The sequence below is a fragment of the Saimiri boliviensis genome, chromosome 2, assembly GCF_048565385.1.
Source record: "Saimiri boliviensis isolate mSaiBol1 chromosome 2, mSaiBol1.pri, whole genome shotgun sequence".
In the NCBI taxonomy this organism is placed as follows: domain Eukaryota; kingdom Metazoa; phylum Chordata; class Mammalia; order Primates; family Cebidae; genus Saimiri; species Saimiri boliviensis.
The window spans coordinates 81,090,656-81,113,901 of record NC_133450.1 but is presented as its reverse complement, the minus strand read 5'-3'; the positions used below and the strand labels follow the sequence as shown (position 1 = coordinate 81,113,901).

The following is a 23,246-nucleotide window of genomic DNA, read 5'->3' as shown; positions in this document are numbered from 1 at the left end:
AGTGAGCTCCCTGTACAGTCAGCTAAGACAGTGTCAGGGCTCTGTAGAACAAACATGGCCTCGGGGACCAGCATAGGGCCACCCAGCAGAGGGTGTCCTGGGAAGACACCTCAAAAGGTGGCTCCTACAGGGCTCAGCTGAAATTCAAGTCAAGGAATCCTTGTCTCCTCTCCCTCCCTCTGCTGCTGCCCAAGTGCAGGTGCTGGACATCAACCAGGCCGATGCGGGGACCCTGCCCCTGGACTCCTCCCAGAAGGTGCGGGAGGCCCTGACCTGCGAGCTGAGCAGGGCTGAGTTTGCCGAGTCCCTGGGCCTCAAGCCCCAGGACATGTTTGTGGAGTCCATGTTCTCTCTGGCTGACAAGGATGGCAATGGCTACCTGTCCTTCCGGGAGTTCCTGGACATCCTGGTGGTCTTCATGAAAGGTAAGAGAGGAGGGAATGATAGGAGAGGCTGGACAGGGGCTGGATTTGTTGGAGGTGGGGAAGCCCTGGGCCAGGTGTCCAGCCATGGCAGATGCCCAGGAGTGACCAGGCAGGGGTCAGGAAGCAGAGTGACCCTTGCTGTGTCCTGCAGTGGGTCATCACACTGGCGGAGTCCCCTTCTGGCCAGCCTGGGGGTTCAGGGGACTCTCCTTATGGAGTCCTCCCTCTCCCAGGCTCTCCTGAGGAAAAGTCTCGCCTTATGTTCCGTATGTACGACTTCGATGGGAATGGCCTCATTTCCAAGGATGAGTTCATCAGGATGCTGAGGTCGGTTTTCTCAACAGCCAAGAGAATGGGCCAGGGCAGGGATGCCAGGGCAAAGAGGTGGGACCTGAAGAAGAGAGCAGAAGGGCCAAGGAAGGCAGAGGCCTCCTTACCCATGTAACCAGAGGCTGTTCCAACTAGCAGGGGGCTTGGGTTTCGACCAGTCGGGGCCCTTCCACGTGGGCAGCAAGGGCTTGGTATGATGGAGTCAGTGTGCCCTGTGTCTGGGCCCCAGGCCCCAGTCAGGGCCTGATGGTTCCACTCCCCTAACCCCAGGTCCTTCATCGAGATCTCCAACAACTGCCTGTCCAAGGCCCAGCTGGCTGAGGTGGTGGAGTCCATGTTCCGGGAGTCAGGCTTCCAGGACAAGGAGGAGCTGACATGGGAGGATTTTCACTTCATGCTGCGGGACCATGACAGCGAGCTCCGCTTCACACAGCTCTGTGTCAAAGGTGAGGCAGCCTGGTAGGCAGCATGGACTCACCGGTTAGGCATAGTAGGCACAATGCCCACATACTTTTAGGAGTCCACAGAAATGTTTTAATTTCTCTTAAAATCAGAAGGAAAAAAATGAATGTAGTAACATGAATATACAATAATGTATACAGCCTGGATTGTAGTTTTCCTTATATCATCATAATTTAAAAATATTTTTATTTTTTATTTTTATAGAGGAAAGGGCCCAAAAAGGTTTTAAAAGTGCCTAGGGCCCACAAAAGTCATAATGCAGCTCTGCTGGTGGGGTTGGTACCGTTGGGATAGGGTAGGGAATAGTGGTTGGAACTCTGCTTCCCCTGGCTCCCTGCCAAAGCCTTCTGTGCCTGGTGCCCAGGGCAGAGGGAGACTGTCTCCCTGTTACAGCCCTACCCAGGCCATACTCCTTTCAGCTGGGATGTCTGCTTGTGGGGATGAGGTGCTATCTCTTGGGGTTCTTTTGCCATTATTTCTCCTGGCTGAGTGCTCAGTAAATGTTTGCTGAGTACATGAAGACCCAGTTCTGTTGTCCTTCCCCCTACTTCCTGCCCCACCAGTGTCTGATTCAATTGGAGGCAGCTAGAGTTAAGAGTAAGGAAGGGGCAAGAAGCAGGCAGGAGTGTCTGTCTATGGTGTGCTCTGAGTTGTTACGGCATCTTCTCATAGTGGCACTGACACTGGGGCATGCTAAGGCCAAACCCAGGCCCTCCCAGGATTACGAGAAGGGGTAGGCTGAGCAGCCTCCATAGGGAAGAGGGGCAAGTTAGACAAGACACAGGTGAGCCTCTGGTCAGGGCTTCCCCCTGGGGTAAGGAGAGCTGGAAGAGAAGGAACCCAGCACTCCTGATTCTGCAGGTTTTTACCTTTCCCAGGCAGCCAGAGCAGCAGGCACCTGGGCGTGAGGGCAGGTGCAAGGAAGGTAAATGGAAGGGAGCCCACGCCAGAGTCCCAGGAACATCCAGCACCTGGGGTGGAGGGTATGACCAGGGTTGGGGATTGAGAAGAATTAGCACTATTATTTTATTTTCATTGTTGCTGTGTTGTACTTTGTTGTTGACTCCAGTTTTTGTTTTTTTGTTTGGTTTTTTTTTTTTTTTGTGAAAGATTTAAAAATTAAAGAAAAGGAACAAAGAGCCAAGTGCAACAGCTCATGCCTATAGTCCCAGCACTTTTGAGAGGCCAAAGCAGGAGGATCACTTGAGGTCAGGAGTTTGAGACCAGCCTGGCCAACATGGTGAAACCCCATCTCTATAAAAAATACAAAAATTACCCAGGTGTGGTGGCGCATGCCTGTAGTCCCAGCTACTCCAGAAGCTGAGGCACAAGAATCGCTTGAACCAGGAGGAGATTGCAGTGAGCCAAGACTGTGCCACTGTACTCTAGCCTGGGCAACAGAGTGAGATTCTGTCTCAAAAAAGAGATGTTCCTTCACTTTTCACCTAGATATGCTATTTGTTACCATTTTGCCACATTTGCTGTTTGTGGAATATTTGTGAGTACAGGCATTAATGCTTTTTTTAAAACATTCTGATTTAACTCTAATTTAGTTCAGCTTGCCTTTTTTTGGCCTCAGCTATAGACCAGGGTCATCTTCAGGCTTGATTCAGGCACTTGGAAGAAACCCAGAGATTCCCAGGCCTCCTGTGAGAACTTGGCTTTGCAGCTTACTCCTGTCCTGCCTTCAGTGCTCAACCCAGACAGGAACAACGGGGTGGCTCCTAGAAGAATTTTTCTACTGAATATTTTATTATGAACATTTTCTAACACAGAAAAGTAGAAAGAACTGTAGTATGATCTCCCATACACCTACCACCTAGATTCTGCATTTAATTCTTGGTGGTTTTAAGCTGGAGGATCTTAAGCTGAATTTTTATGGCAGGGCGGGCTCAGCAGGCAGGTTATATACAGTTCCTGAACTCTACCCCATAGTCCCAGAAGTGGGACTGAGGATGGATACACTTTAGGGAAGCCTGCCTGGCCAACTTTGCTTCAGGCCTTCTCCCTGCCCACCTATGGCTGGGTCCAGCTCTCACTGGGGACAAGGGCTGAGACTGGGGCACCCGAAGTCAGGGCCTCCATTGGTTTGGGACTGTCCACTGTGTCTGAACATGGGATGGCAGGAGTGCTGTGCATCTGAGCCAGACCCTCCTGGGCTCTGGACCCTGCGCTCCTCCCTAGCCTGGCTCTGCTTTGCAGGGGTGGATGTGCCTGAAGTCATCAAGGACCTCTGCCGGCGAGCCTCCTACATCAGCCAGGAGAAGATCTGGTGAGCCTCCATCTGGGATGTTGGAGGGAGGAAATGTTGCCATTTCTCTCCAACATTTCCTCCCTCCAACATCCCTCTCCCCTGAATGGCTGGGATCAGGGCCACTGCTAGCCCATGTAGCACCTTCAAACAAATTAGAAAAAGACACCCCTTTCTCTAGGCAGACACAGCCCTGTGCCAGGCCAAGCAGAAAGCCTGCTGGATTTTCCCTCTCACTTACAGACTGGCCCAATGCCCTTGTGAAGGGTAAAGGCTTATGCAGCAGCCATAGTGAGGACCCCCAAGATCTGACTCACTCTGTCTGTAGGTGTCCTTGGGAATCCTGCTGTCCCCTTCTGACAGCTCTGATCCTTCCTCAGCAGAATGGGTGTGGAGGCAGACCAGGGCAGCAGAGGAACAAGTGGCTGAGATGGCTAGCATCCTATCTCTTACCATTCTTGTCTTAGTCCCTCTCCCAGAGTGAGTGCCCGCTGTTCCCGCAGCGGCGTTGAGACTGAATTGACACCTCAGAGACTGCAGTGCCCCATGGACACGGACCCTCCCCAGGAAATTCGGCGGAGGTTTGGCAAGAAGTATGCCTGCTCTTCCCCATAAGCCCAGGCAGTTCACCCATTCCTTCAGTTTACACACATCATTTCCTTGTTGTTAGGCTCTGTGCTAAACATTGTGGGTACAGGCAGGGTGAACAGTCCTTGTCCAAGAACATCACAATCTAAGGAGATGGTCTGGTACACTCATCATTTCAATGTCAACTGATGACTATTCTAATAGTGGTAAGAGCGAAGGGCTTTGGAACTCAAGGAAGCACTCATCTCTGCCAGGGAGGTCAGAAATGCCTTCATGGAGGCGGTGTCTTTTGAGTCTCTAGTAAAGGCTGTGAGTGCTGGGTGGGGTTTGGGAGCTACAGACTGAGTGTGAATGAACATGGGTGGATGGAGTACATCTCCTGGGAAGAAATGACCACTCCAGGCCATCCCTCCACTGCCAGCTTGCTTATGGAGCGCAATATAGCCTGATGTAGTGAGGTCTGAACCTACTTCCACAAGAGTCACCCAGTTCCTTTTTCGGAAGTGGTGGGCTTCCCTCCTTCTGGGCGGCTCCCCTCAGGGAAGCGGGGCCCCACTAGTGTTGGGTCTGATGGGGGGCCAAGGGCTAAGGCTTCCTGTCTCCCAGGGTAACGTCATTCCAGCCCTTGCTGTTCACTGAGGCGCACCGAGAGAAGTTCCAACGCAGCCGTCTCCACCAGACCGTGCAGCAGTTCAAGCGTTTCATTGAGAACTACCGGCGCCACATCGGCTGCGTGGCCGTGTTCTATGCCATTGCTGGGGGACTTTTCCTGGAGAGGGCCTACTGTGAGTGACTTCACTTACCACAAGCCCTGTCCCTAGGCTTGCAATGAGTGATCGCCCTGGGGGTGAGGCCTACTGTGAGTGACAGACAGCCCCAGGGCTGGGCCTGCGATAACTGACAGCCCTGGGTCTGCCAGCCCTGGGTCGGGTGACTGCAACTTGCTGAATGGAGCCTGTCTGAGTGAAGACTGTGCGGGGGGACGCCTGTTGTGAGTGGCAACCAGCCTGCAGCTGATGACCTCCCTAACCAGCTCTCTCTCCTCTGCACTGCCCCTCCCTTGCCTGCCTGGGCCCCCTGTGCAGACTACGCCTTTGCCGCACACCACACGGGCATCACGGACACCACCCGCGTGGGCATCATCCTGTCGCGGGGCACAGCGGCCAGCATCTCCTTCATGTTCTCCTACATCCTGCTCACCATGTGCCGCAACCTCATCACCTTCCTGCGAGAAACCTTCCTCAACCGCTACGTGCCCTTCGACGCCGCTGTCGACTTCCATCGCCTCATTGCCTCCACCGCGATCGTCCTCACAGGCAGGGCCTGGGTGTCCTTGGGAGGCTCTCCAGGGCCTCCCACCCCGCTGGCTTCCCCTCCTCTGAGAGACCCCTCTCTGCTGGCATTTACCTTTAACGTCCTTCTCCATCAGGATGGAGTTGGCCTGGGCCAGGGTGTGAAGTAAGCCAGGGAGTGAGCCCATCACTAGTCACTGCCAAGTGCCTCTCCCCACACTTTCCAGGGTACCACACTAGCCTCACCTGACGAGTTACTAACACCCCAGAATGAGTGTGCATTAATGTGTCATTTCTCCCACTTTTTATGTTTTAAAGTATGACTCTGTGAGAGAAAGCATAGGAGTGAACTTGTAATGCTGTAATTTCAGATTCACATGGTTATGTGCATGGATGGTGTGTCTGTGGGGTATGCAGTAGGGCCAGGAGATTGGTTAGAGGTTAAAAGTCCAGGGTAGGTGCTGTGGCTCACGCCTGTAATCCCAGCACTTTGGGAGGCCGAGGCAGGTAGATCACTCGAGGTCAGGAGTTCAAGACCAGCCTGGCCAATATGGTGAAACCCTGTCTCTACTAATAAAAAAATCAGCCAGGTGTACTGGCATGCACCTGTAGTCCCAGCTACTTGAGAGGCTGAGGCAGGAGAATTGCTTGAACCTGGGAGGCAGAGGTTGCAGTGAGCCAAGATTGCACCACTGCCCCCCTCCAGCCTGGGCAACAGAGCAAGACTCCATCTAAAAAAAAAAAGGTCAGAAGCCCCCTAGGGTGCTTCTTCAGGCCCCCTACTCTAGCCAGAGTCCTCCACCCTGGGCTGAGCACCTACCCTGGGCTGCCCCAGGCTCACCACCGTCTGCTCTTCCTTAGTCTTACACAGCGTGGGCCACGTGGTGAATGTGTACTTGTTCTCCATCAGCCCCCTCAGCGTCCTCTCCTGCCTCTTTCCTGGCCTCTTCCATGATGACGGGTGAGTAGGTGTAAGTGTGTGTGTATGTGTTGTGTAGTGGGAGGATTCCTTTTGGGTGGAAAGAAACAAATTCTCTGGCTTGGAGGAGAGTGTCACCTTCTAGGTTACAGGACAGACAGTGACCAGCCTGAGCCCCCAATGCCAAGTCAGCAGGAGAGACTGGCGTCTGAGTTGGGATGCCTCCCCTGGAGGGTCCCATCTGGAAGTCCCAGAGATCTCTCAGGGTCTCTCTTGCTGTCCCTTTCACACAGGTCTGAGTTTCCCCAGAAGTATTACTGGTGGTTCTTCCAGACTGTACCAGGTAAGAACCCTCCCTGATCCATGAATTTCTGGACCTGACTGTGAGCTCGAGGCTCTGGGTTCTCTGCACCCCGGAGCAGACCAGGTTCACTCACTCAGCTCTTCTGGTGACCCAGGCTCTGCCCTCTGGCCGGAGGACACTACTGGGTGGCAGGAGACTTAGGCTACTCTGCAATGCAGTCCTCCTCCCAGCTTAGCTGGGTTCCTGCCCCTACTTTGGGCTAGTTCCTCCTCTAGTAGGGGTAGTAGGAGAAATACCTCCTACTCTGGACTAGTTCCAGTGGAATAGGAGTGGCTACCTCTTCCTCCAACACACACATACCATAACAGTAGCTTGGAGAAATTCTGTGCTCCAGCTGCATGGGGGAGGGGTCAGGCTCTTTGTCAATCCAGACAGAGGCCTCTATCCAGTATGCCTTGAGAAGAGTGTTTGGGGGATATTTCTAACTCCTTATAATCACCCATCTTAGAGCTATTAGCTGTGAATCTATTCAAACTCTCTTGAAGCTATTTATAGTTTCAGTCTGTTCCTTCCTTGGGGTAAGACAATTTCTATACTGGCTCCTCTCTGTGAAACACAGCATGGCTTTTTTTTTTTTAATCCTAAAATGATCTGCTTTGAACTTCAGAGGGTGCTTGCTAATTCCTGCACACTGAGATTTAGTGGCTAAGGCTGTGTTTATGCTCTCCTCTCCTTTTAGGACTTTACAGGCTTTGGTTAGATCCCTTCTTAACCTTTGCTTTTTTATACTTCAGGGCTCTAATCTTCTTAACTTCTGCCTCTCTCCTCCTTGATCACTTGAGGGACCATTCTCTGTCCTCCCCACCCTGCCCTGGCTCCAGTATTATCCCCCTATATACCCATAGCCTGCATCCCCTGTGAGAGGAGGGGCCTGCCACCAACTCTGGGTTGTACTTGGGGACTCTGGTGATGAGCAGGTAGTGTGGTCCTGCCCAGCCACTAACAGTGCCAGTGCTCATGTTGTGTGCTATGGCAGCCAGTGAAGAGTGATGCAGGGACAAAGACCAATGACTCGATGAGGGCAGGCCTGCCATTTCTATTGTCTGGCCCAGAGTGGACACCCTGTGCATCCATTCATTCAGCACACATTTATATAGGGCCCATGGTGTGCCAGGCCCCTGCACTAGGCACTGGGATTCAGTGGCAAACTTAGCCCATTCCTTGTACTTGAAAACCTGAGGGTAAGGAAAGTGACATACAAAAACCAAATAATGACATGGATGAAAAATCGGCTGGGCACAGTGCCTCACACCTATAATCCCAGCACTTTGGGAGGTCAAGGTGGGAGGATCACCTTAGGCCAGGAATTCAAGACCAGCCTGGCCAACATGGCAAAACCCTATCTCGACTAAAAATACAAAAATTAGCTGGGCATGGTGGTGCATGTCTATAGTCTCAGCTACTTGGGAAGGTGAGACAGAATCACTTTAACCCAGGAGGTGGAGGTTGCAGTGAGTCAAGATTTTGCCACTTCACTCCAACCTGGTGACAGAGTGACAGAGTGACACTGTCTCAAAAAAAAAAAAAAAAAAATCATGGTGACAAGGGCGATAAAAAATGAATAAGGTCTGCAGAAATAAAAGGTACTTAAGATCAGTGGTGTGGGGAGAGAGGACCAGAGGAGAACGCTGGGACATTCTTACCCCAACTTGAGCAGTAGAGAGGGGACCTTGGAAGCCCCAGAATAGTCCCCTTTCAAGGCACTGTTCTCCACCTTCCACCCTATGTTCATGTTGCAGGCCTCACAGGGGTTGTGCTGCTCCTGGTCCTGGCCATCATGTATGTCTTCGCCTCCCACCACTTCCGCCGCCGCAGCTTCCGGGGCTTCTGGCTGACCCACCACCTCTACATCCTGCTCTACGTCCTGGTGAGGGCTTTTGGTGATGAGCCAGGCCAGGAGGGTATGGGTAGGACATTTCCAGAGAGGGAAGGAGGGTTGAGACATTCGTTCTATTTCAAGCTATCTGAAGCATCCTCTTCACTTCTCCACATCCCTCTTTGAAGGTGGAGATGATAGTACAGGGCTCTCCAGTAGGATGACCCCAATATGCAGCACTTGGAAGGTCAGCTCCCTAGCATGGGTTTTGCAGTAGCAGCCCTGCCAGACTAATCTCCATTCCTCAAAGACACCTCTATGTCACTTCTGCCCAGCTAGTCTTTCCTCACTTTGGGTGGCTGCATTTGGTTCCTGGGTGGACTACTTGCACCCAAAAGAACATCACCCTTTTTGAAGAAACTTATATTAAATGGGTTCTGCCATTTTTGTTCTGATCCTATTTTGGGGGGCATTAGTCATACCACCCAACTAACTGCCACTTGTACAGCATATAAGCTTGTTCAAAACGTCTTCAGATGGACTGCCAATCAAATGATTCAAATGATTTTTTTTTGAGACGAAGTCTTGCCTTGTCACCCAGGCTGGAGTGCAATGGTGCAATCTCAGTTCACTGCAACCTCTGCCTCTCGGGTTCAAGCCATTCTCCTGCATCAGCCTCCTAGGTGGCTGGGACTATAGGCACGTGCCACCACGCCCAGCTAATTTTTTGTATTTTTAGTAGAGACAGGGTTTCACCATGTTAGCCAGGATGGTCTCAATCTCCTGACCTCGTGATCCACCCACCTCAGCCTCCCAAAGTGCTGGGATTACAGGTGTGAGCCACAGTGCCCAGCTGATCAAATGGATTAAGACTCTACCTTCTGCCTCCCTTGGGTTTCTCACTGGCTGTTTAGATGGTTAGTTCCCAAGCTGATTCTGTGTCCCTGTGTTGTGGCTCTGCTTGCCTGCCTTCCTCATGAAGAGAGACCTTTCCCCAAAAGGTACTCTGAGGGCCTCATTTAGAAGCTAAACCAAGTCCCAAGGCCCCAGTTCTTCCCTGCAGCAGAATGGCACATAGGGCTCTGCTTCGTGCTGAAACAAAGAGACAGTACACCATGGCCTCAATCAGGTTGGCTCCTGCTGTCTGACCTGCCTTCTCTCAGGTGCGGTTCTGTCCTCACTGACAGCAGGGTCTGTTTCATCTTGCCTGTGGCTCAGCATTTCACAGTTCTGAAGATGACTACTCAGCCTTGGCATGATGATGTGCATTTCCTAAGAAATCTCTTTCTTTGGAAGCTGTGACTAATTTACCCTCTCTTCCTCTTCCCAATGATGAGCGGAGCCCTAGCATTCTTGGCTACTGATTCTTGTGGGGGTGGAGATGACATTCTTGTTCTTGGTGATAGAGCAGCTACTTTGAACTAGATGAGAAATCCACAAGGGTGGCCAGGCAGGCTCCCTAAGACCCAGAGCACTTTCTGATTTGTCCTGGGGTATGGGCATCACTAGGATTCTAAGCCACCCTTCTTGCAGGCAGGAAAGTCAGGGACTCGATAGCTGCAGCCAGGCACAGCGGCTCACATCTATAATTGCAGCATGTTGGAACACCAAGATGGGTGGATCACCTAAGGCCAGGAGCTCACGACCAGCCTGGCCAACATGGTGAAACCCCTTCTCTACTGAAAATACAAAAATTAACTTAGGAAGCTGAGGCATAAGAATTGCTTGAACCCAGGAGGTGAAGGTTGCAGTGAGGTGAGATCGCGCCATTACACTCCAGCCTGGGCCACTGATGGAGACCCTCTCTAAACAAACAAACAAACAAACAAACAAACAAAAAAAAAAAAAACAAAGAAAAAAAGGTGCATTCCTCTATGCTAGGCTATACTCATCTGCAGTTTGGGACAATCTCATCTGGGCTCCCCTCATCAGGGCAAAAGTACCCTCTTCGTTCCCACTTATCCCAGGTGTGAACACTTAAATTCAAGCAGAAAGAGAAATTACAAGTAAAGGACCCTAGCATAGACTAGACCCTGGGGAAGAATGGCCAGTCTTCTGATCCAGGCAGAAGAGGGCAGGGCTAGCACCTCAGAGGCTGAGCTGGCTGGCTACCCCTACCACCCTATCCTACCAGCCAACAAGGAATCTGCAGCAGCCTTGTGGTTTAAAAGGAAAGCCAGCACAAAATAGGGTGTATAAACAGAGCAGCATGACATCACCCTGCCATTGTACTCAGCCTGTTTGGAGGCTCAGAAAGCCTCAGGGGTGGGTGTAGGCTCCACAATGAAACAGTGAACTTGGGGAAGGAATAGCCAGTTTAAAGAAGAGCTCAGAGAGGTTTCAGTTAGTCTTCTAAGGGAAAGGTTCAAGAATCTAGGAAGACTCAGCTGGGGGAAGGAACTCCTAAATGCAGAACCAGAGGTCAGTTTAAAAGCTATCTGTTGGCCATGTGGGATGGCTCACTCCTGTAATCCCAGCACTGTAGGAGGCTGAGGTGGGCGGATCACGAGATCAGGAGATTGAGACCATCCTGGCTAACATGATGAAATCCCGTCTCTACTAAAAAATTAGCCAAGCATGGTGGCACGCACCTGTAGTCCCATTACTCAGGAGGCTGAGGCAGCAGAATAATTTGAACCCGGGAGTCGGAGGTTGCATCGAGCTGAGATCACACCACTGCACTTTAGTGAGACTCTGTCTCAAAAAAAAAAATAAAAATAAATCTGTTAAGGGTCTATTGTGTACTAGCTTTCTGTAGCACCCAGCAGCAGAAGGGGAGACTCTTATCTGTTCCTTAGGAACTTAGGATTCGCTGTGACAAAGTGGCACATGTATGAAACGATCAAAATGAACACTTGCTATAGGATTAATTACTGAATGAAGTGTTCCAAAGAGGAAGTTACAGGAGTTCATTGAAAGGAGTTTCACTTGGGCTAAAGTGGCTAGGGAAGACTTTGAGGAGAAGATTGGACTTGACCAAGAGTCTCAGAGAGACAAGCTAAGCTTTGACAGGGCAGAGTGAAAACTGAAGAGCAACCTGGGTAAAAGGAAGGGCATGAGTACAGGTGCAGAGATGGGAACGGCGATAGGACATTCAGGAGACAGAGGGGACAGGCCTTGCTGTGGATGGTTATAGGGCATTAGGTTGTGGCAGGACATGCTGCTGGTGATCATGTGGAGGCTGCAGCTGAAACTGAGGGGCTGTGGCTCAGCTGAGAGGCCAGGCCACATGGCAGAGCATGACAGAGAAAAGAAAAAGAGAAAAGCAGAGCGTGACAAAACCAGGCTTGGGCAACACCCATGACTGGGAGTGGCAGCAGGAATGAAGCCAGTGGAGGAGATGGAAAGCCAGTGGCCCAAAGTGGGAGAAGCAGTAGAGCACTGCTGCAGAAGTGGCAAGAGGTTGGTCACCATGCAAAAAATTAGCTGGGCATGGTGGCGCGTGCCTGTAATCCCAGCTACTCTGGAGGCTGAGGCAGGAGAATTGCCTGAACCCAGGAGGCGGAGGTTGCGGTGAGCCGAGATCGTGCCATTGCACTCCAGCCTGGGTAACAAGAGCGAAACTCCGTCTCAAAAAAAAAAAGAGGTTGGTCACTATGCCTCAGGCTGCCAAGAGTAGGAGCCAATGTGGCCTGAAAGGAGACCTTGAGATTTGGCCATTTGTGGGGCTGCTGGGCCCTCAGTGGGAAGGTCCTAAAGAAAGGTGGAGGCAGAAGTCAGACTGGGCCAGACTCTGGAGCAAGCAAATGGGAAGAATGTGGCCAAGTAGTGTCTGACCATTTTAGATGAACTTACTAGGGAAAGGACCAGAGCTGGATGATACCTGTCAGTTATTTCATGGAAAAGGGAAAGTAGTTAGGTATTCTTAGCCTGGAAAAGGAGAGGATAAACTGGGGAAAAGCCTTTCCCCAACAGTTATTGAGTGCCTCTGTATGCCAGGCAGAAACTGCTAGGAGCTTATAATAGCAAACAGTCCCTACCCCTTCAGTCCAGTGGGAAAAACAACAGTAAACATGTAAATGAATGAGCAAGCGGAAGTACTGCTGGCCGGGTGTGGTGGCTCATGCCTGTAATCCCAGCACTTTGGGAGGCTGAGGTGGGCACATCATTTGAGGTCAGGAGTTCAAGACCAGCCTGGCCAGCGTGGTGTAACCCCCGTCTTTACTAAAAATACAAAAATTGGCCGGGCGCGGTGGCTCAAGCCTGTAATCCCAGCACTTTGGGAGGCCGAGGCGGGTGGATCACGAGGTCGAGAGATCGAGACCATCCTGGTCAACATGGTGAAACCCCGTCTCTACTAAAAATACAAAAAACTAGCTGGGCGTGGTGGCGTGTACCTGTAATCCCAGCTACTTAGGAGGCTGAGGCAGGAGAATTGCCTGAGCCCAGGAGGCGGAGGTTGCGGTGAGCCGAGATTGTGCCATTGTACTCCAGCCTGGGTAACAAGAGCGAAACTCCGTCTCAAAAAAAAAAAAAAAAAAAAAAAAATTATCCAGCTGTGGTGACGGGTGCAGTAATCACAGCTACTCCGGAGGGTAAGGAAGAATCTCTTGAACCCGGGAGGCGGAGGTTGCAGTGAGCCGAGATGGAACCACTGCACTCCAGCCTGGGTAATAGAGCAAGACTCTGTCCCCCCATCCCCCAAAAACGACAGTACTATGGATGACAATGCATACTCTTTGTTTTTTTTGTTTTTGTTTTGTTTTTACTATCTCCAGTAATGGGTATAAGCAAGACAATGCATACTCTAAGAGAGTCAACCGGCAGATGTGGTAGACAGGACTGAAGGGAGGCCTGAGGAGGTGGTGTTTCTACTGAGACCTGAAAAATGAGATTGAGCTAGCCATGGAAAGAACGAGAAGGACATTGCAGACAGGAGATGCAAAGGTCCTAAAGCAGAAAGGACTTGCCACGTATGAGGAAGAGGGGAGAATGGCTAGCAGCTAGAGGTCAGAGTACTTGTGAGGCCTTGTAGTGCAATGGGAAGGCCACCAAAGCTTTTAAAGCTGGGGATGAACATGATACAATGAATTTTAGAAAGTCACACTGGCTGCCTTGAAGAGACAGGATTATAGTGAGGCAAGACAAGACAACCTTCCACTGGAAGGCTGCTGCATATGTCCAGGTGACAGGCGACATCGCTTGGTCTAGAGTGGTGTCAGGGATCTGGAAAATACTCTTATTCCTCATGGAATGCTATGGAGGATGGAGTTGGGAGTGGTGAGGTTTTGCACCCTGGAAGGAGCATGGTATGTGGTAAGGTGGAGGCTGGATATACCAGCGGGGAAGGATGCAGGGTCTAAGGCCTGAGCTGGCCCCACACTCTGCCGTGGGTGTCGCTAGGTCTCAGTAGAGCTCTTTCCCCCATCCAGCTCATCATCCACGGTAGCTTTGCTCTGATCCAGCTGCCCCGTTTCCACATCTTCTTCCTGGTCCCAGCAATCATTTATGGGGGCGACAAGCTGGTGAGCCTGAGCCGGAAGAAGGTGGAGATCAGCGTGGTAAAGGCGGAGCTGCTGCCCTCAGGTACTAGTCTGGCAGGAGATCAGCTTGGTGGCACTTAGGGAGCTGACGAGGCAAAGGCAGAGTATATACCACATAGTCTCCTGGTTGGGCCCAGTGGAGCTTGCAGGGACTTTGGGTGGCGAGGACAAAGAAGCTGATGGGGGCTGGGTATGGTGGTTCACGCCTGTAATCCCAACACTTTGGGAGGCTGAGGTGAGCAGATCGTGAGGTCAAGAGATAGAGGTAGTCCTGGCCAACATGGTGAAACCCTGTCTCTACTAAACATTAAAAAATTATGGCCGGGCGCGGTGGCTCAATCCTGTAATCCCAGCACTTTGGGAGGTTGAGGCGGGTGGCTCACGAGGTCAAGAGATCGAGACCATCCCGGTCAACATAGTGAAACCCCGTCTCTACTAAAAATACTAAAAATTAGCTGAGCATGGTGGCGCGTGCCTGTAATCCCAGCTACTCAGGAGGCTGAGGCAGGAGAATTGCCTGAACCCAGGAGGCGGAGGTTGTGGTGAGCCGAGATGGCGCCATTGCACTCCAGCCTGGGTAACAAGAGCGAAACTCTGTCTCAAAAAAAAAAAAAAAAAAATTAGCTGGGGGTGGTGGTGTGTGCTTGTAGTCCCAACTACTCAGGAGGCTGAGGCAGAATTGCTTGAACCCAGGAGGCAGAGGTTGCAGTGAACTGAGGTCACGCCACTGTACTCTATACACCAGCCTAGGGACAAAATGAGACTCCATCTTAAAAAAAAAAAAAAGCTGGTAGGAAAGAGCCCTTTGCCAGAGGACCTAAGCCTCTCTCATCACAGAGCAGAGAAGCTCAGGTGAGGCTTCCCCTTGCCCAGCTGACTCTCAGCCCCAGTGCTGCCTGGCCTCCCTCAGGGTGAGCTTCTGATGGAATAGGCTTCCCTAGTCATATTCCAGAAGCAGAACTGAGGCTGCGCGTGGGGAGCTCTCTGGAGGCCACATTGTTGCTGGGTTCAGGGCAGCAGCCTCCACCCACCATCCCTCCCCAGGAGTGACCTACTTACGGTTCCAGCGGCCCCAGGGCTTTGAGTACAAGTCGGGGCAGTGGGTGCGGATTGCTTGCCTGTCTCTGGGGACCACTGAGTACCACCCCTTCACACTGACCTCCGCGCCCCATGAGGACACACTAAGCCTGCACATCCGGGCAGCAGGGCCCTGGACCACTCGCCTCAGGGAGATCTACTCAGCCCCGACGGGTGACAGATGTGCCAGATACCCAAAGGTACCAAACCCAGGCCAGATGTGTCACATGCTCCCATATCTCCTTTGAAGGCCTTGGCCCGGCAGCACTAGACTCCCCACTCTGTTCCTTCCCTCCCCGCACCTAGAGACGGGTTGTTACAGATAATGGCACAAACCCTCCTCTTCCCCTCACTCCATATATGTATCTGCCTTCCCCTCTCTCTCATTTCTGACTTCAGATCTATGGTGGTGGCCAAGCTTAACTAAAACCCACGTGCTTCCCTACAGCTGTATCTTGATGGACCATTTGGAGAGGGCCACCAGGAGTGGCATAAGTTCGAGGTGTCAGTGCTAGTGGGAGGGGGCATTGGGGTCACCCCTTTTGCCTCTATCCTCAAAGACCTGGTCTTCAAGTCATCAGTCAGCTGCCAAGTATTCTGTAAGAAGGTGAGTGCCCCTTCTTCCCACCAACCCGTGGCCCCTTCTTCCTTGTCATGGTACCCATCTGTGCCTTTCTCCCCTGCCTTTGTTCTTGGTTTCCCTGAACTGGGCAGCAGCAAGTTGGTTTGAAACCCGGGGTTAGGTCGTGGATGGGGTGGTATCAGGATATTACCCTAGACCCTGAAGGACAGAAATGGTTTACAGATGCCTCCAGGATCCAGCCTGGTTTACAAAAACTCCTTCCCTCAGTTAGGGGTGTTCCACATAGGATTTACTTCTCAAAGTTCCTCTAGGAAAGGTTGGAGGGGGTGAAGAAACCCATTCCTTCTTACAGAGGAGCCCAGCACTTGGAGCCTTGTTGCACTGGAAAAGGGAAGGGCACATGGGTGGGGCACAAATGAAACTGGCTCAGATCAAGAGGAAGAGGAGGAGAGGGGGCAAGGCAGGGCTGTTGGGCCAGGTTGGCACCAGGAACACAGCTCAAACCCTGAGGCCCTCGCATGGGTCCTTTCACCCCAGCCTGGACCTGGTGGCAGGCCCCTGCTCGTCTCTCTGGGCCTGGCAGGTGAGTCAGGGGCCCTGGAATGCAGTGGGCAGAGGCCCAGCCCATGTGCTGTCAGCGTTCAGAGGGTGACAGCTCCCCTCCTCTTCTGTGCTTCTTCTTTTTTTCTTTTTTGTGAGACAGTGTCACTCTGTTGCCCGGGCTAGAATGCAGTGGTGTGATCTTGGCTCACTGCAACCTCTGCTGCCCAGGTTCAAGCCATTCTCCTGCCTCAGCGTCCCGAGTAACTGGGATTACAGGCACCTGCCACTGTACCTGGCTAATTTTTCTAGTTTTAGTAGAGATGGAGTTTCACCATCTTGGCCAGGCTGGTCTTGAACTCCTGACCTCATGATCCACCTGCCTCCGCCTCCAAAAGTGCTGGGATTACAGGTGTGAGCCACTGCACCCAGCAGCCTTCTGCTGCTTAACTATACAGCCCCATTTTTCCTGCTCAGAAGCTCCCCACAGGGCAGCTTCCAACCACTGATCTCTTTGATCCTATCCCTATTTGCCCATGCAGCTGCTGGGTCTCCCTGAGGCTTTTCTGTGAAATGCCCTTCAGGCACTAGGTACCTGGCAGCCTAAGCAGGGACCACTGGAGGGAACTGTAGGACAGGCTGAGCATGAGAGCTGCTTCCCATCCCACAGACCTTCACCCAGGGACCACTGGAGGGAACTGTAGGACAGGCTGAGCATGAGAGCTGCTTCCCATCCCACAGACCTTCACCTGGCAATCACCAAGGGACCTTTCCCATGACCCTGGGCTATCTCTCACTTCCACCTCTCCGTGCCCTGGGGCAACTCCATCTCTGGCCTCAGAGTCTGGCCCTATGGCCCATACACTCCATCTCACCAGCCTGTCTAGGGAGGGACACAAGCTGACTGAGGTCAGAAGAGTTCTATCGGTATGGATACCCCTGGGATCTAGGGAGGCTGAGCTGAGTCCTGAGCTCCGGCCATGTGTCCCCAGATCTACTTCATCTGGGTGACAAGGACTCAGCGTCAGTTTGAGTGGCTGGCTGACATCATCCGAGAGGTGGAGGAGAACGACCACCAGGACCTGGTGTCTGTGCACATCTACATCACCCAGCTGGCTGAGAAGTTCGACCTCAGGACCACCATGCTGGTATGTCAGGGCCCGCCAGGCAGGGTATGTGGGACACTGTCTGAGCTAGAAGTTGACCCTAGCTGTGCCTGGCTGAACTTTGTTCCACCCTTCTCTACCACAGTACATCTGCGAGCGGCACTTCCAAAAGGTTCTGAACCGGAGTCTATTCACGGGCCTGCGCTCCATCACCCACTTTGGCCGCCCGCCCTTTGAGCCCTTCTTCAACTCCCTGCAGGAGGTCCACCCCCAGGTCAGTCTCACCCATATCCAGGTTCTCTTCATCTTTATCATTTGGGGTCTGAACAAAGCTCCGAACCCTGCACCATCAAGGAAGAAATCGACTGCTGATGAGAACCCATCCCCTGGGAGATTGGTGGCGTAATGGAAGAGAAAGGATAGGTGGGAGGGTCACCCTTAGGTGCTAAGGAGGAGGCAGGCAATAGGGACTTGCCATCTCTGAAGCCATGATGTATTGTCCAGAAAGAAGAGCTCAGTTATTGAGCTAGTCCTCGCCATAAACTCAGGGCTACCCTCACCATTAATACTGAGTCAGCCCTCACCCTAGACACTGAGGTAACTAACCTTTACCACGAGCACTGCACTAGTCACTACTGGGCTAGCCCTCCATGAGATGCTGAGCTTTTCCTCAACTTGAACACTGATTAACCCAAGCCCTATTAGAAATGTTGATCTAGCACTTAGCAAAATTCCACTAGACTTAATACTAAGCCAGCCCTCACCATGCATGGTACAAAGCAAACCATCAGGAGCACTGCTGGCTTTTTCTTTTAAGAAAGGGTGTTGCTCTGTCACCCAGGCTGGAGTGGGGTGGTGCGATCCGTTTACTATAACCTCCAACTCCTGGACGCAAGCAATCCTCCCGCCTCAGCCTTCCAAGTAGCTGGGACTACCACTAGTGCACTATGCCCAGCTAATTAAAAAAAAATGTAGAGACAGGGATCTTGCTATGTTGCCCAGGTTGGTCTTGAACTATGGAGCTACCCTTCCTGTGAACTCTGAGTTATCCCTGCCTCTGAAAACTGAGCTAGCTCTGCCTCTGAGCAATGAGCTAGCCTTCACTTATTCCTCCTCCAACAGGTCCGGAAGATCGGAGTGTTTAGCTGTGGCCCCCCTGGCATGACCAAGAATGTGGAAAAGGCCTGTCAGCTCATAAACAGGCAGGACCGGACTCACTTCTCCCACCATTATGAGAACTTCTAGGCCCCCTGCCCAAGGGCTCTGCCTACCGCCCAGTTGGGCAGAGCTTTGGGCCCATACCTCATTTCTGTTCTTCCTATTTCTGGCTACCTCAGCCTTCTCTCATTTCTGACCTTTCAACCTTGTTCCAGGTGGCCATGGTCAGTCACCATGTGTGGGCTCAGGGACTCCAGGATGTGTCTCAACCTGGAGAAATGGGGGGCAGTGTCTAGGAATTAGAGAGAAGTAGGGGAGCTACTGGTTGGGGGCAAACTGAAACTTCTTCTTCGACTTCAAAACAAAACAAAAACAACACACACAAAAAAACCTCAAAAGACAAGCTGACCTGGCAAGTACTGTGTGCGCGCATGCCTGTATGTGTGTTGGGGTGGTGAGTTTAAGGATGAAATGGGAGCACCGATACTGGCATCTTAGAACCTCCCTACTCCCAGACCTCCTCTTCTGGGCTCCCCACTATCAGAAGGGCTGGCAAATGCCTTGGAGGAGGTAGAGGCTGGACCCAAGGCAAGCCATTTACAGAAACCCACTCAGCACCGCAGTCTAAGACTACAACTGATTTCACCCAAGGTTTTAAGCACGTACTTTCATCAGACCCTGGCCCAATCCTCATCTATGCAATGCTCCTCAGCCCTTTTCCTGCTCCAGTAGTCTCCCTTACAAAGAAATCACTTTTCTGCCTTCAGGGTTTCTTTATTCTGCCTTAGGACTGGTTGGGGCACGAGAAGAGGAAGCCACTCACCCAGCCAGCTCACCAGGCTGGCCCAGACATCTCTCAAGCTGGCCAGTGTCCTGAGTAAAGGAGCTGGCCCAAGGCAAAGTGCCCCAGCTAGAGATCCCTTCCCTGGCACAGGGGTGGCCTCCCTGACAGAGGGCCTGTGAGCAGCTAGCGTGAGGCCTGGTGAGCCTGCTCTGGAGGGGCAAAGAGAGAGGGTGTGGAAGCTTCTGGAGGAGGTGGGCTGGGGAAAAGAACACGGGAGGTGCGGACTCAGCTGAAACCTATAGGGAGCCAGAGCCGCCTGGCTTGTCCCAGGACCTCAGTCACTCCCAGCCCTTCTCTGAGAAATGGGAAAGTCGGACCCCTGTACTTCCATAGCTCTTCCAGGTAGTGAGATGACGGCAAGGAGACAGATGAACACATCACCTAACCTTTCTGGGCCTGTTTTCTCATCTGCAAAATGGCTGGATGCTCCCCAAGTAGACTTACAGACAGGACAACCCTCTGAGGGAATTTCTAAGAGTGCCCAATTTTAAGTGATCCCTCCTATTGTGCCCACAAAACGTTTACATACCACATATCCTCAATTTCGAGAAAATAGCCACTGGTTTAGAAACTCTTAAGTACCGTGATTTGCAGCACGCTTTGGAGGTTGCACGTTTATGTTCTGGAAGAGGCCCTCAGTCGGCCCTTCGGCGTAGTCGTCCGCGAAGGTGCCCGCCCAGCACGTCGAGGGGTCCTGGCCCGCCTGCCCGCGGGGTCCGGGCGGGCCTGAGGCGGTCAGAGAGCAGCTCCGCCTGGCGGCTTAGCGAGCCTCCCGGGGCCGGCCCACAGGCCCGGGCGGGTTCCTGCAGTGCGCGCCGCCGGGGTGCGGTTTGGTGGCTAGGGGCTCTCAGGCCGCCCAGCCCGCGGGTCTGCCCGAGACGGACCCATACTTCAGGGCGCGAGGGAGGCGCGGCAGCCCCTCAGTTCCTAGGCCAAGGAGACTAGCACCGCCCCCAGGGCCCGCCCCGCCAGCCTTCCCGCCTCCGCCGGCGCGCGGCTTCCGCGTGGCAATGCTGCCCCGCTCCCCCGGCTAGCGCGCTGCCTCTTTGTCTTTCCGCGCTTCCCCTCCTCCCAGACAAATGGCTGCTGGCAGGAAATTGGACGCGCTCCGGGGAAGCCGCGCGCCGCAGGGTGGGGGCGTTGCGCGGCTAGCGGGCCTCGGATGCTCCCAGCCAGGGCGGGGGCGGCGGGGATGTTTTGACATCTTGGCAAAGAAAGGAACTTGATGCTTCGAAAGTGCTTTTCACAGCCGGGCTGTGTCTGCTCCAGAGCTGATTTATAAGCAGAATCTGAGCTCGCTTCTCCGCTCCCTCCCCGGTCATGCCGGGGACGGCGCCGGAGGCGCGGGCGCGGCCGTGCCCGGCAGGATCGGGTTTATTTATGGCCTCTGGCCCGGAGCCGGGGCGGCCTGGGGACTGCACAGTTCCCTCTGCCCGAGCCCTTCCCCTCCTCTCCCCATCCCCCAAAAGCCGGCTGCTTCCCAGGGGCCTACCTTCCCCAAACCTCGTACCAGACTCCGGGCCGAGCCCTCCAGTGGTGTGGGGTGGAAGGCGGGGACGGAGGCAGAGATGGTCAGGCGCCCCGTGGGGCCGAATTCCACCTCGCACAGACCCAGTGGGGAAGGGTGGTGGTGGTGGAAGTCACCACCTCTGCCCTATGGTCGGAAAGGAGCCAGAGCTGCCAATATGAAACTCCTAGGACCCCAGCAGTTCTGGAACCCCGTTCCTCCAGGGGCTATCCTTTCTCTCCAGAGTTTATCTATCCCCAGCTCCAGACAACCCCTTACTCCAAGGACCCAGGAGCCCTTTCCCTTTAGAATAAATTAAGGAATCTTCAGCTTCTACTAGATCCCGAGAGAAGAAAGATTTCTGAGATCATGTCTCTGGGAAGAGCCATGGCCCTCAGCCAGGTGATGGGCACAGGGCTGGGTGCAGGTCTATCACAGTGCCCTGGCTTCACATCTAAAGAGTCCGGATGGCCACAGGGTAGAGCAGAGACATGTGTTCGGCCCCCTTAATGGGTAACTTGCGGCTGGCATAGTGGTGCACAATTTCAGGGACGCTGCTGAAGGGTGGGCTGTTCTGGCCCAGCACATATTTGTGTTCCTTGGTCCGGGACAGCTTCATGTGCATGAAGCCCTGGCTGCTCCTGGGAAAGAGGAGGGGAGACCTTGGTGAGTAGGGGCTCTTCTCAGTCCCCCATCCAGCCATCCAGTAACCCTCCCCAACCATACAGCAAATGTGGTGGTTCTGAAGCCAGCTGAGAATTGAGAGATTAGGGAAGGCGGAGGTCAATCCAGAAAGCAGGGGTGGTGGTGGTGGTAGTGTGGGTAGGTAGCACTGGGCACTGGCTTTGTGGTAAGAGCATCAGATGTGCCAAGAATGTGTGTATACTGAGTATTCAGGGTGTGTGCCGGTGGAAACTGAGTGACCAGCACCACCCCCAACCCCTGCTGGCCAACCCTGGGGTCCAGGTACCCCAGCCCTTCAGCCTCTGTGGCCAGGGCCAGTTTAACTTCGCCCTTCGTGAGCTGTAGGGTAGGACACCTGTGAGGGGCTCCTGATGATTCCTGTGGAACAAAATATGCCCCTGGCAGGAGGGTGGGTGGACAGATATGACAACCAAGCTAGGCTTGCTTGGGGTTCTCCCGTCTAAAGACTAGGAGGAAGGGGAAGCTTGTCTGAAAGTCCCCCCAAAATCTGGGAGTGCTCAGCTGCCGCCTCCTGGGGATATCCCTTCACTCTCTTGCTCTCTGGGTCTTGGACCAAGCCCCAGCTCATCTATCAGGCCCTTCGCCTACAATGACTTCATACCCTTGCTCAGAGGGGACATGCTCCTGCTTCTCCCATCTCCCTACCAGGCCCAATAAATCAGCATTAGTGCCTGGCCCTGCCCTCAAGACAAGGACCCCACTACTCAGAGCTCTGGCTAACTCCTAAATATCCAGGCACCCTTGCCCCATGAGAAAGAATGGGGGAGAGACCTCTAGCAAGAACATTTAGGTCTTAAACTACACAGGCTTGGTCAGTCAGGCCTCAGGTCTGAAGCCCATGCACAGGCAAGGAATGTTTTGGGAAGCCCTGAAGCCTAAGTGTTCTATAGTGCTGCTCAGAGCCTACTTGGGGACAAGGATAGGGCTTAGAGGTTAGTGTGAAAAGTAGAACCAGTGAGGGGGCCGCCTCCATCCTGAGGCCCACCCCCCAGAGAGGTGAGGCTGGCAATCTTCAGCACTCGCCTCTCCTGGCCTGGGTACAAAGGCTGTGCCTGAACCCATTTCACCAGGCCCACAAGTGAGAAATCAGAGTGGGGAGGCTGAAGAGAGGTGAGATGGGAAGAAAACACCAGGCCCCCAATTCCATCCCTCTGCCTCTCCTAGCAGACTGCTGGGAAAAGGCCTGGGGCCCCAGGGCTGGGTGTGTCAGGGTTGTGGGGGTGGCATCTGTAAGTCTGAGATAACTGGGGCTGATGGTGACAGCACAGGTCCTGAGGAAAGGAGCCAAAGGCCTGAGGCAAACAGTCCCTGTGGGTGGTAGAGAAGGGAGGCAGTGTCCCTGTCAGGCCCAAGGCTGTGGGCAGCAGCATAGGCCCTGCTTTCCTTCACCTCTTCTCAAGTGGAGCTGACCCCTTCCCCTTAGTCCACCTGGGGAATCGTTTCTCCTAAAAGCTGCACATTGTATCTTCTTGAAAGACAGATCTGGCTAAGAAGGACAAGTGGCCAGAGAGCTCAGCCTCCATGTGGATAACCAACCTCCTGGGGAGGGGATGGCTGTGCTTTCCCACCTTCTGGGAAAAAGTCCCAAGGGTCCATCAGGACACAGCAAAGCCCTTGCCAGACCCTCAGCGGAGTGGGGTTAGGACCAGCTGAGCTGCAGGACCAGGCCGGCAAGGCTTTTGGAGGAAGTTGTTTAATTACCAGTGAAAGACCTTCCATTAGAGAGAGAAGAGAAACCGTAATTGTATTTCAGAGAAGCTATTTATATGCAAACGAGGCTCTGGCAGACAGATTCG

At 53.1% G+C, this 23,246-nt stretch overlaps 2 protein-coding genes across 14 annotated transcripts in view; one reads left to right on the top strand and one right to left on the bottom strand.

Annotated features, from left to right (window-relative positions):
- The window catches only part of DUOX1 (dual oxidase 1), a 36,352-nt gene extending 17,555 nt beyond the window's left edge, over positions 1–18,797 (top strand). For 2 of the 4 annotated variants that reach the window (XM_074393669.1, XM_003928909.3), the window contains 16 exons: positions 200–425; positions 659–752; positions 1,026–1,201; positions 3,420–3,489; positions 3,936–4,061; positions 4,663–4,841; positions 5,142–5,372; positions 6,210–6,309; positions 6,561–6,610; positions 8,371–8,498; positions 13,820–13,973; positions 14,975–15,207; positions 15,456–15,614; positions 17,123–17,278; positions 17,382–17,510; positions 18,359–18,797. In XM_074393669.1, the coding sequence (XP_074249770.1) occupies positions 200–425; positions 659–752; positions 1,026–1,201; positions 3,420–3,489; positions 3,936–4,061; positions 4,663–4,841; positions 5,142–5,372; positions 6,210–6,309; positions 6,561–6,610; positions 8,371–8,498; positions 13,820–13,973; positions 14,975–15,207; positions 15,456–15,614; positions 17,123–17,278; positions 17,382–17,510; positions 18,359–18,481 (2,334 nt within the window). In that variant the 3' untranslated portion in view covers positions 18,482–18,797. Of the gene's footprint in view, positions 1–199; positions 426–658; positions 753–1,025; positions 1,202–3,419; positions 3,490–3,935; positions 4,062–4,662; positions 4,842–5,141; positions 5,373–6,209; positions 6,310–6,560; positions 6,611–8,370; positions 8,499–13,819; positions 13,974–14,974; positions 15,208–15,455; positions 15,615–17,122; positions 17,279–17,381 lie in introns of all 4 variants that reach the window. The other 2 variants (XM_074393668.1, XM_074393667.1) reach the window with 1 other exon arrangement.
- A 1,678-nt stretch (positions 18,798–20,475) lies between these two features.
- The window catches only part of SHF (Src homology 2 domain containing F), a 108,914-nt gene continuing 106,143 nt past the window's right edge, over positions 20,476–23,246 (bottom strand). For 8 of the 10 annotated variants that reach the window (XM_074393675.1, XM_074393677.1, XM_074393674.1 and 5 more), the window contains one exon: positions 20,476–21,386. In XM_074393675.1, coding sequence (XP_074249776.1) covers positions 21,200–21,386 — 187 coding nt within the window. In that variant the 3' untranslated portion in view covers positions 20,476–21,199. The remainder of the gene's footprint in view (positions 21,387–23,246) is intronic. The other 2 variants (XM_074393681.1, XM_074393680.1) reach the window with 1 other exon arrangement.